At 41.7% G+C, this 15,984-nt stretch overlaps 1 protein-coding gene across 3 annotated transcripts in view; it reads right to left on the bottom strand.

The window, feature by feature from the left end:
* PCSK5 (proprotein convertase subtilisin/kexin type 5) overlaps nucleotides 1–15,984 on the bottom strand; it is a 256,122-nt gene that overhangs the window by 87,861 nt on the left and 152,277 nt on the right. For all 3 annotated transcript variants that reach the window (XM_086629996.1, XM_086629997.1, XM_086629998.1), the window contains exons 11-12: nucleotides 3,010–3,127; nucleotides 1,756–1,944 (exon numbers count right to left, since the gene is read on the bottom strand). In XM_086629996.1, the coding sequence (XP_086486122.1) occupies nucleotides 1,756–1,944; nucleotides 3,010–3,127 (307 nt within the window). The remainder of the gene's footprint in view (nucleotides 1–1,755; nucleotides 1,945–3,009; nucleotides 3,128–15,984) is intronic.

The following is a 15,984-nucleotide window of genomic DNA, read 5'->3' as shown; positions in this document are numbered from 1 at the left end:
ACGTCCGCCTCTGCACTGGTTAGCAGAGGACAAATTCTTTGTTCAGTGTAGCAGGGAGATACACAGATGTGTGTGCCCATGTGCTTTATCAGTAAGGCACTGACAACACTCATAATGAAACAGAAGATACATTACAGAGAGCTCTAAAATTCCAGGACAACTTTCCCTCCATTTGATGAATTAATGTCTACAGCTCGAAGAGTACACCCAGTATAATTTTTTTTTTAAATTAACCTTCTCTCTAATGAAAATACAGGTTCACACTTCAATCGAACCAAGACCATTTGAGCTCCACCTATTTCCAAAACAGATTCTTCCTTTCAAGAGAAAAAGTAAGTCCTTCTACCCCCTGAGGGATAGGCAGACACGCAAATCTCCAGGGCTACATAGTCACTATATCAGCAAATCTGGCTGGGGAAACGTGGATGACGAGGCAGTCTGGAAAGCAGGCCACACTCAATTCATTAAAAGCCCTGAAGAATAAGGCTGGGGATATAAACTTTTGTGAAGACTTGAGTGGGACGGCAGAAGAGTTCTCACAACATAGGTTTGACGTATGGCACCTTTTGCTTTTTCTGAGATACATAAAAACACCGAAGTCATTAACTTCTGTTTGGCAGCCATCCTCTGTGTCCAGCAGAATGGCAGTCATCTAAATCTGCTAGCCAACAAGGAAAAATTTTTCCCTGTCATACTATGGTCCCATCAGAAAGGGGATTTTCTAGCCAGAAGTATAGAAGTATAGAAACATTTCTTATTGCAACTGTAGCTTATTCGCACATCTAGAACCGACGTAGAGTTTGAGAAGGTCTCTGGGGTTTCTTAGTGCTTTAACCATCTCTGGTAGGAGGCAGTGGTATTGATCACTGATTTAGCAAGATTTATCTGGGAAGGATTAGACCACAGAAAAAGAAATATGACTGAGAAGACTGTCAGTTTGCTGAACACAAATACTAATGATGCACCTCATCTCCAGGGACTGAAATTGCCCTAATGCTGGAAATACCGTACTGGATAAAAAGATACTTGGTTTGAGTCGAGCCTGAGAAAAAGAGACAAATCTCAGGCAGTGTCACAGTTTCTCCAAGAACATAACACAAAGGTGAGACAAAGGGAAAAGGACTGAGATTTCTTAGTGGTAGAGTGGCTGGACTTTCAAAAGCAAGTATCCACCACAAATCTGTGGGAGGAAGGAAATGGCTGACTTTAAAAAAAATTTAATAGGCTGTTTTCAAATGGATTCGTTAATTTCAAACTACTAGTGCAACTTCTCAGCATTGTCCTACTAGGAGCCTTTCACAAGTTGAGCATACTACTTGAATATGCAAAGGGGAAAAGGATATAGAAATTGGTAACATCGGGAGTCATAATCGCATTCACAAAGCTTGAAGAAAATAGTATACTATTCTGTCTGATTCAAGCAAAATGAAAAATGAGTGCCAATAGTATGTAGAAACACAGTTCCATTCAGCTTCCTTCTGTAACACTCAGCCTGTTACTATTTTCTTCACATTTTCCAGCCCTCCAATAATTGGTGAGCCCCAGAAGGCTACTGAAATTTACTAATCTTTGTTTTGGTGACGATGTCCTTCAACAGGTTTACAGCCTACTCTTCTACCGATAAAGACAGAAATTGTCATCTTTGAGTTCATTTGCACTTCACTCTTCTCATCTCTCAGAAAAAGTAATTAGCCTGTGTCTGCCAGTGAACCTACTGTAATGACTTGACTGTGAAGCTGCGTTGTCATACTGTACCTGTTGGCCAAGAGCTGTGACCTAGTTCCAGAAGGAGAGGTCAGGTAAATTGCCAAGTCTCCACGTCGTGGGTGAGTAATAGTGATGCGCACAACAACATGCTCCAAGTAGATCACGTGGTGGTTAGGATTATCTGAACAGCCAGTGGCTTTGTAAATTGAACGGACAACACTGTCAGGTCGTATTGTTCTATGACATAAGCACATAAAACAACATCAGCATTTCTTGCTTGTTCTGTAAAATAAGACAACCACATCTTTTTCGCTTAGTAGTGAACAACAGTGTTGGACAACTGTTTCTGAGAAATCAGTAGCCTATGACCCTTATTCTTAGCACTTACTTAGCTGAAACTATCACCACAGGGTAGTTATTTTACTGCAGCTAATGGCAACTACCTGGCTTTCTGTTACTCATCTACACATGCTAAAAGAGGACAGTGAAAAACCTGTAATAGGAATAAGCCTTTGGGACAGAGCATTTTTGTGGATTAGTAGCCAGCTGAGAATTCTTGGGATTGTCATGGGATCACAGCTGGTCGTTAAGCCCCAGGAAATGCCTGGCATAGCTATAGTCCTTGCTTACGTAATAGCAAGTATTACATGTTAACTGTACCAAACGGCATCTGACTCAGCTGGTTTAAATTGGCACGGCATCCTTGCAGACTACACCAGTTATAGATCGAGCCTGTTAAGAATATTATCAAATAATAATCTTAATGCTTTGGAAGTGTGCCTTACAACTGATGCTGTCTCTGTATCCACAGAGTGCATATACAGGATTTTGCTCTTAAGCCTGGCTCTGTAGAGACCCTATCCTAGCAAGCGGTAAGCTTTTCAGTCTTAGCCTCTGAGCTAGACACTCTCATGAGACTGTCTGAGAGAGATAATATCATGCAGTATTTTAATGAAAAGAGTATTTGCTTGTTAGATTCCGGACTGGTAAGTCTGTACTCATCTTATAAAGGTGACTGCAGAGCACTCGACCAAACATTCTTCTTCTTCAGTGCATCATCTATATCAGAATCAATCATTATAAAGCCTGGCTTGTTTTACACCTTCAACTTCTGGGGCATTCTTTAAACTAGGGTCTTTTTCCAAGCACTACAGGGAACAGACCTGACATCTGTGAAGGTGACAGAGATCCCCAGTATAGCTTTCAAAATGACACATTATACACAATGCAAGGGAGGGGTAAATTATACCCAATTTCTTTCCATAAGTTTATGCCAGCAAGAGTTTTGGCAGCAGGTATTACTTGATTTGCCGATCCGTGTTCTCCACACACACGTGCTGTGGAGGGACTGTTGTCCACTTTTCTGCTTCTATCACCATTGCTTCAGCATCCATCAGTCCAAATCCATAGAGGTGGCTCACTGCAAGGCACAAACAGAATGGTTGCAATTATAGCATAAACCCTTGTTTTTCGTCATAGGCTAATTCCATAGAGTCGTATTCTAACAGGAACCGCCTCTTTTCTACTTCTTCCTTGCCTTTGCACAAAGCTCAAAAATCTTGTCAGAAACAATAATGACTATATCTATTTTGTTCACTGAATCTGTTCACTGCTTTATCACAGAAGCAACAATTGACCATCATGACTAACACTGCCTTACCACGTGGAGCATGGACCAGAACTGCGGAACGTCAGGGAGTACAAGTGTCTCTGATTGCCCTTTGTCCGTGTGCCTTAATTCAGCCCAGTCCTCTCACATGACTTAATGTTGAAAAGTGTGAAGAACCAGAGGTGGGTTGTTTGTGTTACTCAAATACCAAACACATGCATGCATGTAAATATTGAATGTAACTGAGACAATAAATTTAAGAAGGTACAGACTGTCTTTTGCAACTGCTGTAGGCTCTTCCCTGAGTGTAAGCAGCATGTGGATGCTCTCCTATTCTTGTATGCAGTATGGTTGTCACTGGCCAGCCAACCAGCTAGATCCAATATCTCACTAAAGCTGTCTGCATGATGAGGGTGAAAAGCAATGGTACTTGAAGACCAGCATCCTAAAGATATTCTGATTCTCATGCTGAGTCTCAGTCAGAAAGGCTTCTTCCTCTACCTCCTTTGTAGATCTGCAGACGAAGGACAGATCTGCAGATGAAATTACTGCTGGAGAGAGCTGTTAACATTGCTGTTGACCTCTGATATTATCTACTGCATGCGTTGCACACACAGTGGTACTAAGCATCCGTGCCTGGAGGTTAGCACTGCTAGCTCTGTTAACATCCTCGCCTCTACCTGCCTTTCATGCCATGGAGAATCAACAACGGTCCCCTTGCAAGGAACTTAATGCCTAGTAATTTAACTTTAATGCCTGAATGTCTTCTACTCAAAGAAGAAGAAGGCTTTAAAATATAATCTTTCCTAGGACACAAAAAATCAAACTTTGAAATGCCCAACACCTAGACAAGGTGAAGTATTTCCAACAGACTTCTGCAAATTCTGTATCTTTTTTTTTTTTTGTAATTTTAAGAGTACTTCACTGGATGTAACTATTTCAAGAGTTCTAGCAGTTCACAAAGGCTAAAAGTTTCACTTACTGAATCAGCTGTGTGTTTTTGATTGCTGTTCCAATCAAAACAGAAGCTTGCAAATGGGTTTTGATGAATTAGAAAGAGCTGCTAGCCATGTTGTTTTATTGTGACAAATGGGTGCTCTTGGTAAAGTTCTGACAGGATAAAGTGAAAGAAAAAAGCTTCCAGAGGGAGGAGTTTAGATCCCAAATATTAATAAATCAGTTTTGCTTGCCACCACAGATGGTGCTACCAGAAAAACCCTCAGAAAAGCATAAGTGCTATTTCAATCAGTAATGTGACAAGGCATGGTGTAAGTCTTTCCAACTGTACTTTGCAGAGGGTTTGTGAAAGCAGCCTCCATTCATTGCCAAACCAGAATTCAAGGGACTCCATCCAAAAAAACCCCAACCTTGTCAAACAAATAACAGTTCAAAGCATAAAAATAATCTGTGCTTCAGGATCCGATCTTCCAAATACGGCAGTATCTAATACTGTCTGAAACTGCCAGCTGAAGAGGGTTCCTCAATGGAAAATACTGCAAGGCATAACAACTGTGCAATGAACTGTTTTTCTTCCCATCTCCTTCCCCTTCAGCCCCAAACTGAAGTGCACATGGCATGGAAATGTTCATTTGGAGAGAACTACATACAGCTCTTCTGCCAAATGCAGGTACAGTTTTCAGAAACAAAACACAACAACTAAAATATATGAAAATAACTAAACTCAGCCCTCCTTCAGACTTCTGAATTCTCTTCAATGTATTCCACAAAAAAACGGACAGGGAAAGAGATGTCCTATTTTTACATGTGAGTGGAGGCAGACAGAAAAAGGGCAAGGACAGCTGAGATGGAGAAACTATTTGTGCAGTGAAGATGGTTCCTATGATGGAAATCTCCTTGGTCATAGATGTCGTCTTGCAAAAACTGCATCACCTGATGAAAGCATACTTATCTGTGAAGTCATTTGTCTGTTCTTACACTGCATGCATTGCTCTGATACTTAAAATTTTGATAAATAATCGTTCTGTCTGCTCTGAAGAACAGCGGGAGGAACAAAAGTGTTAACTCATATGGTTTGTAACTGTACACAGTTACTCTGTATAGTATCACATTTAAACAGTGAGAGGTTAAATTTTCATGAATGGAAAAATCTTTTGAGCTATCCTCTGGAAAACGCATTTTTAATTCCTGACAGGTAGCAACCTGCATTAGGTTACCACTTAGGATGTCCAGCTGTAAGATGCTGTGTGTTCAACCCAACTACTGAGCTCAAGAGCTAAATTTCTCCTCAACCTACCTTTTCTCACTCAGAAATAAGGGCAGAAGAGCACCTCACATTGCCACCACCAGGCAAGAACCTTCTGATGGAAACTTAAAGTGGCTTTTAAGCCACCTCACCCTAGAATTTTTTTGTCCTAACACGCACATTAAAAATACAAATAAAATCTAGAGAGTGAACTTTCTATCTTTCCTACCCAAAGGAAGAGAGAATTGTGTTCATTCTTCATCCAGGAGAAAAAATTACCACCCGAGATTATGTGGTTGTGTTAATTGTCCATGATTCAATGTTTAAATTTTCTTGAATGAAAGTGGAGGTGGGAACGGGAAGTTCTGCACCTGCTGGCTTTTTTTTTTCCACAGCTGAAACAGAAGTATATTTTTTTCTTGAAAGGCCTTCCCATTGAATAAAAATTTTGTGACAGTCAGAGGTGCTCCTAAATCCTTCCACATGGGAAGCTCCCAGGCAACTGACATTTGGCTGTCTGCAGTGTTTGCACTTCAAAGCCCTTGATGCAGTGGGTTGGTCAGCAGCCGCAGGTACCAGCAGAGGCCCATAATTTTCAAAGACTAAATAACAGCAGTTTAGGAAAGAATCATAGATTTAACAAAAGTAGTCGATCCCCTGTTTCTCAGAGAAGAAAGCAGATTTTATTTCCTACTGCCTTCAAATTGTGCCCCTTCATCTGTGTTCATGCTTGTACTGCTGTGAACTCCATGCCAGGGTGCCTCTCCCAGAGGTTAAAAATTACGTCAGTGGTCCAAACAGGACCATAAACGTCTTCCAGGAAACATCTGGAACTGGCACTGATGTGTATGGGAATGGTACTTAACTCACTTCTGCTAACTCAGATAGAAAAGCAATATCTGAAAGGTACTGATGATTGCAGAGTGAGATAAGCTGACTGCAAGTGCAAAATGCCCCAGGACCTTGCACATACTCCCTCATGTGCTCTACATCATCACTGCTGTGAACTGCTACTGGGCTTGGTTGTCGCTTGGAATCACTGAGCAAGTCAGAGGGGGCATACGGCTGTTTTGTGCTGAGAAGATATTGGCCTTTCAGAGACAGAATAGGAACGGGAGGTTGGTGCAATGCAAGCTAGTGACTAAAAGCAGACTGTTGCTCTCGTTGAGCTGAAGGGCTTAAAACTATGATCTCCTTGTGATCAAGATGTCCATGGGCAAACTGTCCTTGAATTCTCTCTCCTCTCATGCAGCAATGCAAACTGATCCATTCCTATTTCTGCAAAATCCCAGGCACACACAGAGCTTTACAGATGCAGGACAAGTTTAAGAGAAAAACTTGCCTCCTGCAACACAAAGTAAATATTGAGTTTTAGGTCATTTCTTTACTCTCCTTATCACTAAAGAAAATAACATTTCTCAGGGCTAAAGTCCATTTATTTATCCCTGGAGCAATTCCTCTATTAGCACACCATGAAATCAAGGTCTGCTCAGCTGCTGGATAGACTTCCCCAGCTTTTTTCATAATCCCTTTGTTTTTGTCTGAAGTTGCTACTGAAAATTCAACAACTTTCTCATTTATATACAAAGAGTATGTAAAGCTACCCCCAAATCTAAAGGCAGCATGTATATACTGCTTGACTTGACTAAGAGAAATATGAATGGCTGGTGTTGATAAATCATAACAGAATCCTGCAGACTCCAGGAAAACTGGGCCCAGACATCGAAAAGACAGCATTTCCAGTGCCTCAGTGCAGCTAAACTTGATTTGTTAGGCTGCAGTTTCACTGCCTGTCATCAAGATGTCTCATCAGTAGCTTAGATGCTAAGCCTCCCTTGCTATTTCGCTCATCTGACAAAAAACATTGCAGAATACTTCCTCTCTACTATATTTTTGGTTTTAATTTTCTATACTGTGAAAGCAGCGTTGGAAATATAAATATTTTGTATCCATATATCAAATACTAAATCAGAAGGAGAGAAATGGTAATAACTTCAGTTGTCAAATGAGGAACATGTAGCTTTCCTCAACTAGATTCAGCTGTTTGATATGTAAATTATTATGACTTGTTCATTTATGCTACTTTAGGATTTTGATCTAGTCTCATCCAAGAAAACAGAAATCTAAAATGCCCCTTATCCTGTGGTTTTCTTAAATGTTGCTTAGCAAGACTAGAAGATGTAAGACTCTTGAGTTACCCTCATCCTATAAATACTTCAAACCAATCTACATCAATATTTATTTTACATTTGACATTTTATTTGCAAATATAAAGCTCCAATTCCATATTACTTGAGTTTCTGTCGTTTGCTTAGTATATAAAAATGCTTCAACCAGGAAAAACAACTGTCTAAAGAGAATAGGAGATAAAATAGGAGAAACGCTATGATGACAAATGGTTTAAGCTATTTTAATTTTGTTTTGCCATGTTCTAATGAAGAGAACATTGATCTTGAATGAGAATTCATCATGTTTCAGCAGTATTCCTATTTCATGTCAACCTATGACCAGTAATCTGTGATAACTGGATGTGATTTCTGAAACACATAACTGCTTTACAAGCCAATAACACAACTGTGCAAGAACAATTTTTATTCTTGCTTGTAAAACCAACTCCCTCATACTTTTTAGATTAAGGACATTATTTGTATTTTTATATTTTATACTGAACAAATCCTTCAATTTTTCTACTTAAAGACAAAGCAAACAGTGAACTCCCTCCCCACAGAATTCTCTTAAATCAGGTATCTTTAAAGACTCAGCAAAGATGCTAGAAGACTAAGTTCTTACTCTTATCATTTTACTATCACACCAGAGAAAGATTTGAAGGAAAGAAAGTTGCCCAATAGATTTGTCTTAAAAGTGGCATCTATAAACATGCACAATGAGAAACTGAAGGGTCTCTATGTCATAGAATCATAGAAGAACAGATGGTTTGGGTTGGAAGGGGCCTTTAAAGATCATCTACTCTGACCTCCCTGCCATGGGCAGGGACATCTTACTAGGTCAGGTTGCTCAAAACCCTGTTCAACCTCACCTTGAACACTTCCAATGATGGGGCATCCATGACTTCTCTCGGCAACCTGTTCCAATGTCTCACCACCCGCATCATAACAAATTTCTTTGTTATGTCCAATCTAAATATAACTTCTTTCCATTTAAAACTATTGCCCCTTGTCTTGTCACTACAGGCCTTGGTAAAAAATCTCCATCTTTCTTATAAGCCCTCTTTATATATTGTAAGGTCCCAATAAGGTCTCCCCGGAGTCTTCCCTTCTCCAGGCTGAACGACTCCAACTCTCTCAGCCTTTCTTCATAGGAGAGTTGTTGCAGCCCTCTGACCATTTTTCTGGTCATAAAAGTGCTAACAGAGTACTTAAAAAAATGTTTTTATTGAGCTTCCAGTTGTGTTTATGTCAATTTCTGATTTCTGTATTAGTTCAAATAACGTCTTCAATAATACACTTACTGTGGATTTGCCTGATACTGGATTTGACGAAAAAGATCAGCCCTCTAGACTTTACATTTTTTTCTGTCTTCCAAAAAGCTCCTATTCATTGATAAAATGATAAGGATATTTCCCAGGAACACGAGCGGGACAGCTAGCAGAAGCTGAACCTCCAGTAGCCACTGTACCTTTGTGAATAATTTCTGTATGCAACTCTGCATCACCTGCTGCGAGACTTCGCAGCCACTTAAAAAACAGCCCTAAAATACACCACCTTGAAACATTAAAGAATTATATCCAAGATCACATTTGCATTCACGTCCTGGCCATATTTATCTACTTCACGAATTTAAAACACATATGGTTATTAAGCAGAGACATTGGCTGACAAAAAGGACGAAGAGCAAAACACACTTGTGGGGCATCTGAGTCAGACTTTACTACTAGCGACAGCAAGTACCACCCAAACACTTCCCCCTCTCACGAGCGTTAGCAGACCCTGGCCAGAGGTCCTTAGTCTTGTGATTCAGCCACCTCACGCTCCACGGTCAGCAGTAAGCACCCACGTGTACCCAGCACGGCCAGGTCAAATTCTCCCCTGCCCACAGCAAGACCTGAATCAGTGCCCAAATTACTTCTCAGGGCTTGTTTAAGAATGAATAAACCAGGTTAATGCAGTCCTCCAAGCACATGGTATCTACTGCTCCCTGCGTACGGAGACATTTTCCCCAGAGTCAGAGAAAATAGCAGGGAGCCTTGCTGAAACCTCAGCAGAGTGACCAGAAAGTCTGGTTTGCATCTCTGCCCCTGAAGGAGCAGGGCTGCGATAGAAACAGAAAACCTGACTGACTACTGCTGGCTGGTGATTGCTAAGACAGGGAAGCTGCTGCTTCTCTGCAGCAGCGTTTGGTTGTAAATCATAAAGCCTCTACTGAAGACATTCATTTATATCGCTTGAAATGAGCCAGCTTATGTGAATGGAATAAATCTGAGGATTATGTGCGTTTAGAATGGAGAAAAAAGTTTGCCGAAATAAAGTTGGCTAAGGAGCATCTACAGTAATAGAAGCTGTAATTTTTTAACTAGTGATAGTCTCTTTATGCTGGATATTTTTTTTTTTTTCCGGAAAGCTCAAAGATCCACTGAAAAACATAGCACCTTGCAAATTTTCTTTAAACAAAAAAAGCCCTTTTGTGACTGCACTATGGAATGCCTTTTAAGCAAATGTACTCATTTTCTCTATTAGGAGCAAATTTACCCTCAGAGATACATTTAGGATTCCCTGACAACTCAAAAGCAGCCAAACGTAATTTCACCCTGTTGAACAATAGAAACACCTTTTGGTGAGAGCCTCTATGCTAGGCTTCATCTCAGAACAGATGATGACAGATGAGTCAAAGGCACTGTAAGTGGAAATGCTGACAGATCGTTAGCAGGAGACACAAAGATAGCATTTCTGTGCTGTCAGGTGTATCAGACACATGGTGCAGAATATCCTTCTTGTTCTATCTTGCACAGTGGCTGTGTCTGTTCAGAAGTGTCAGTGCTCCAGAGGGATATATTATACTCAAACTAATTCCTGAGTGAGCATAGGGCTGTTGCAGAGGAAGGATATGCATATATAAGCAGAAGTCATAACAAAGTATTTTGCAAATTATTTAATAACAATGACAGTGATTTTTAGAACTAAAACTATACCAACTCACCCTAAAGCCCAGAAATTACTAGTTAACTAAGCAGACTTCACACTATCCCCATAGAGCTACGTAGCAGATTCTGATTACTAACCCGAGGCAAAAGGAAGTTAAACAATAAGCCAAGCCTATGCAGAAAGCTGGACTAGTAATGCTGGTAACAGACCTTGTAGATGAACTTGTGCATCCCCTGACTTAAAAGCAACCCCCAATAGCTGATTTTTCTGGAGAGAAAAAGTGATACAGTTATAAACAACTTCAGGTATCTGACTAATCTGAGTTGTCCTATGGAGGTCTTTATCTTTCCCTATTATTACTATATGTTCTACATCTTGTCAGGATGCTCTAAGTGCTCAAAATACTGTACTGTAGATAGTGTGATCTGCTTCCTAACTGGCTTGAATTCTAGTTCCAATAAAGAGGATGTACTCAGATAACAAAACGACTGCCAGTTTTGTAATTATTGAAATGCTCTATAGCAACGCAACAGCAATGAGGAGCTTTGGTGTTGTCAAAGGCCAGTACTTGTTTTTCAAAAAAGACAGAACTACACCGGGCACAAGATATTCACCATTGCCACGGATGTATACAAGTATGGCTAGATACTTGCCTAGAACATTCTCACAAGTGTACTGCTTTGATAATTAGTATATAAAGAGATCATGCAATTGCATGTAACTTTTAAGGATTTTTCTTTTAACATGCAGTCTTGATTGTCTATAGTTAAAGCATTCTGCTTTGGAGAATAGTATCAGTTTATCATTCACCTTTTAAATTAATTGATCCTGGTTCTTCTTTCTTAACACGGCAAAATGGAAGTCTAAATTACACATTAAGTGGGAGACTCTTAGGTTATGAGTCCATAGAAGAAGACTTCTGTCCCTCCTCTTCCTCCCTCCCCCCTAATCCTTTGCAGAATTTTGCTAAAGGTCTGAGTTATAGAATCATAGAATCATAGAATCATAGAATCACAGAATCATAGAATGGTTAGGGCTGGAAGGGACCTTCAAAGGTCATCTAGTCCAACCCACCTGCAAGGAACAGGGATATCTCCAACTAGATCAGGTTGCTCAGGGCCTCGTCCAACCTGGCCTTGAATGTCTCCAGGGATGGAGCATCCACCACCTCTCTGGGCAACCTGTTCCAGTGTTCTAGAACTCTCATGGTAAAAAATTTTTTCCTAATATCCAATCTGAATCTACCTCCCTCTATTTTAAAACCATTACCCCTTGTCCTATCACAACAGGCCCTCCTGAACAGCCTCTCCCCATCTTTCTTGTAGGCCCCCCTTGAGGTACTGGAAGACCGCTATAAGGTCACCCCGGAGCCTCCTCTTCTCCAGGTTGAACAGCCCCAATTCTTTCAGCCCCAACTCTTTCAGCCTGTCAAGAGTTGGGCTTGTTAAAAGAAAATAATGTCAAAGGTTATCATTCCCATAGTGTGCATCCTGTTAGTACTGTCAATCTACTTGGCAATGTTTGGAATACTAGGAGCTGCAGAGCATAGTAATTGTACATAGCTTTATACCTAGGACAGATGGATATCAAGTTTGTCAGTTGTTGAGCAGAGGCACTATCTTTTTAAATTCTTTGCCTGCTATGCTGACCATGGTTTGGTGACAATTCTGAGTGCTATTATAATAGAAATGTAAAGCCCAATTTTGCCTTTTGCCTGTTACTCCTGCTTTAGACCTATTTAATTTACATTTAAAAACACATGTAAGTTTGACTTAAAATATATGACCCCAGGAAAGCAACCAACTGTAACACAAAATGTCCATCTACTTTTCTTTATGTATCCCAGAACAGGCTAAAGTTTCTGCTTAGACTCTGTTTTACATTCACAGCTCCATTCCTTGCTTTTCAGAGCCAGCAGGATACAGAGTGCTGCAGAGCCGACAAGTAATGAGAAGCTTTGATAATGAAGAGTTTGAGTCTGGGAGAAGTAATGACAACTTCTTGGCTTCTCTGAGAGATTCCTTATTCTTTGTACATCTCCATCTCTGGAGATGTATACAGATATATTCCTGATTTCACATGTCTTTCAACTGGAAACAACATTATGTGGATCTCAATCTGTGCTAGGGGGAAAAAAAAAAATCCAATAACCATGATCTAGGCTGTAGAATTCAACATATTTTCCAGCTACCTTCCCTAAATCCCAAAGAGATTTTTTAGGTCTCGCTCAAGGTTAGCAGAGTTCAGATACCCGGCAATTTGTCTGGGTTTAACATATGAAACACTAAAAAATTCCTAATTCAATATTACATTTAAGAAAACTTTATTAATAGCTGTGAGCTTAATTGTTGCATGCAGAAAGAAAACAAGAGCCATCTAGAAAGGCTGCAGTGACCATACAATAAAAAGACAATCACTTTAAACTTGGTGCTAAAAAATGCGTGGTTTTACTCCATGTTTCCTCAACTATGTTAATTTTCTAAAACCCGTCTCTGATATTTTCTCTAACTACAGCAACCCTATCTGTACAAAGCAATGATAAAGGTTATGGTATTGACCCTGTGATTCCTTTGACATTCAAACACGGTTTGAGGACACAGACCTTTTCCTATCATACATGTTCTGGCAGTGCTGGAGGAAACACTTCCACTCACTGTTAGACTAGCTATCTTTAAAAAGGGAAAAAAAGAAGACCCAGGGAACTACAGGCCAGTCAGTCTCACCTCTGTGCCCAGCAAGATCATGAAGCAGATCCTTCTAGGAACTGTGCTAAGGCACATGGAAAATAAGGAGGTGATTGGTGACAGCCAACATGGCTTCACTAAGGGCAAATCCTGCTCGACTAATTTGGTGGCCTTCTATGATGGGGTTACAGCATTGATGGATAAGGGAAGAGCAACTGACATCGTCTACTTGGACTTATCCAATGCATTTGATACTTTGATACTGTCCCACACGACATCCTTGTCTCTAAACTGGAGAGCCACAGATTTGATGGATGGACCACTCGGTGGATAAGGAATTGGCTGGATGGTCGCACGCAAAGAGTTGTGGTCAACGGCTCAATGTCCAAGTGGAGGCCAGTGACGAGTGGTGTTCCTCAGGGGTCAGTACTAAGGCCAGTGCTATTTAACGTCTTTGTCGGTGACATGGACAGTGGGATTGAGTGCACCCTCAGCAAGTTTGCAGATGACACCAAGTTGTGTGGTGTTGTGGACACGCTGGAGGGAAGGGATGCCATCCAGAGGGACCTTGACAGGCTGGGGAGGTGGGCCTGTGAGAACCTCATGAAGTTGAACAAGGCCAAGTGTAAGGTCCTGCACGTGGGTCAGGTCAATCCCGAGCACAAGTACAGGCTGGGCAGAGAATGGATTGAGAGCAGCCTGAAGGAGAAAGACTTGGGAGTGCTGGTGGATGAGAAGCTCAACATGAGCCAGCAATGTGCGCTGGCAGCCCAGAAAGCCAACCGTATCCTGGGCTGCATCCATAGAAGTGTGGCCAGAAGGTCGAGGGAGGGGGTTCTGCCCTTCTACGTCACTCTCATGAGACCCAACCTGGAATACTGTGTTCAGCTCTGGAGTCCCCAACACAAGAAGGACATGGAGCTGCTGCAAGGAGTCCAGAGGAGGGCCACGAAGATGATGCAAGGGCTGGAGCACCTCTCCTGTGAAGACAGGCTGAGAGAGTTGGGGCTGTTCAGCCTGGAGAAGAGAAGGCTGAGGGGTGATCTTATTGCAGCTTTCCAGTACTTATACTGGGCCTACAGGAAAGCTGGAGAGGGACTTTTTACAAGGGTGTGTAGTGATAGGACAAGGGGCAACGGATTTAAACTGAAAGAGGGGAGATTCAGATTGGATATAAGGAAGAAATTTTTCACTCAGAGGGTGGTGAGGCACTGGAACAGGTTGCCCAGAGAAGCTGTAGATGCCCCATCCCTGGAAGTGTTCAAGGCCAGGCTGGATGAGGCTTTGGGCAACCTGGTGTAGTGGAGGGTTTCCCTGCCCATGGCAGGCGGGTTGGAACTAGATGATCTTTGAGGTCACTTCCAACCCTAACCGTTCTACGATTCTATTAGTTGTAGCTGGCTTGCTTCTCTCCTTTCCTGGTGCTAAACTAAAAACAAGCAGGAACTACAAGGCAAAAAGTGTTCAGATTAATCCAACCAGTTCATCCAATATAAAACTAATGCCTTACCTACGTGAGTGTCAACATCTCTCAGATGTTGCCATTTCTCATCCACCAATCTGTTGAAGACTTGGTCATGTAAGAATGGATAGATTGTGTTTTCAAAAAAGACACTTGCTTTTCCAGAACTCTTACTGCCAGCTGCTTACTTAAAATCACAGAATAAGACTTTTAAGATCATCGAGTCCAACTGTAAACCTAACACTGCGAAGTCCACCACTAAACCATGTCGCCAAGCGTCACATCTACACATCATTTAAACACCTCCAGGGAAGGTGACTCAAGCACTTCCCTGGGCAGTCCTGTTCCAGTGCTTGACAACCCTTTCAGTGAAGAAATTTTTCCTAATAACCAATCTAAACCTCCCCTGGTGCAACCTGAGGCCGTTTCCTCTCCTCCTATCACTTGTTACTTGGGAAAAGAGACCAACACCACCTCGCTACAACCTCCTTTCAGGTAGTTGTAGAGAGACATGAGGTCTCCCCTCAGCCTCCTTTACTCCAGACTAAACAACCCCAATTCCCTCAGCCACTCTTCACAAGACTTGTGCTCCAGACCCTTCACCAGCTTCATTGCTCTTCTTAGGACATACTCCAGCATCTCAGTGTCTTTCTTGTAGCGAGAGGCCCAAAACTGAACACGGTATTTGAGGTGTGGTCTCATCAGTGCCGAGCAGAGGGGCACAATCACTGCCCTAGTCCTGCTGGCCACCCTATTTCTGACACAAGCCAGGACGCTATTGGCCACCTTGGCCACCTGGACACACTGCTGGCTCATATTCAGACAACTGTCAACCAACACCCCCAGGTCCTTTTCCGCCGGACGGCTTTCCAGACACCGTTCCCCAAACCTATAGTGTTGCACGGGGTTTTTGTGACCCAAGCACAGGACCTGATGCTTACCCTTGTTGAACCTCATACAACTAGCATCAACCCATCGATCCAGCCTGTCCAGATCCCTCTGTAGAGCCTCAGCCTTCCTACCCTCAAGCAGATCAATGCTCCTGGGCAGCTTGGTGTCGTCTGCAAACTTACTGAGGATGAACTTGATCCTCTTGTCTAGATTGTTGATAAAGATATTAAACAGAACTCGCCCCCAATACTGAGCCCTGGGGAACACCACTTGTGACTGGTTGCCAACTGGATTTAACTCCATTCATCACAATTCTTTGGGCCCAGCCA

This window comes from Tauraco erythrolophus, chromosome Z (genome assembly GCF_009769465.1).
Source record: "Tauraco erythrolophus isolate bTauEry1 chromosome Z, bTauEry1.pri, whole genome shotgun sequence".
In the NCBI taxonomy this organism is placed as follows: domain Eukaryota; kingdom Metazoa; phylum Chordata; class Aves; order Musophagiformes; family Musophagidae; genus Tauraco; species Tauraco erythrolophus.
The sequence above is the reverse complement of the archived record's forward strand: the minus strand, read 5'-3'. Positions and strand labels throughout refer to the sequence as shown.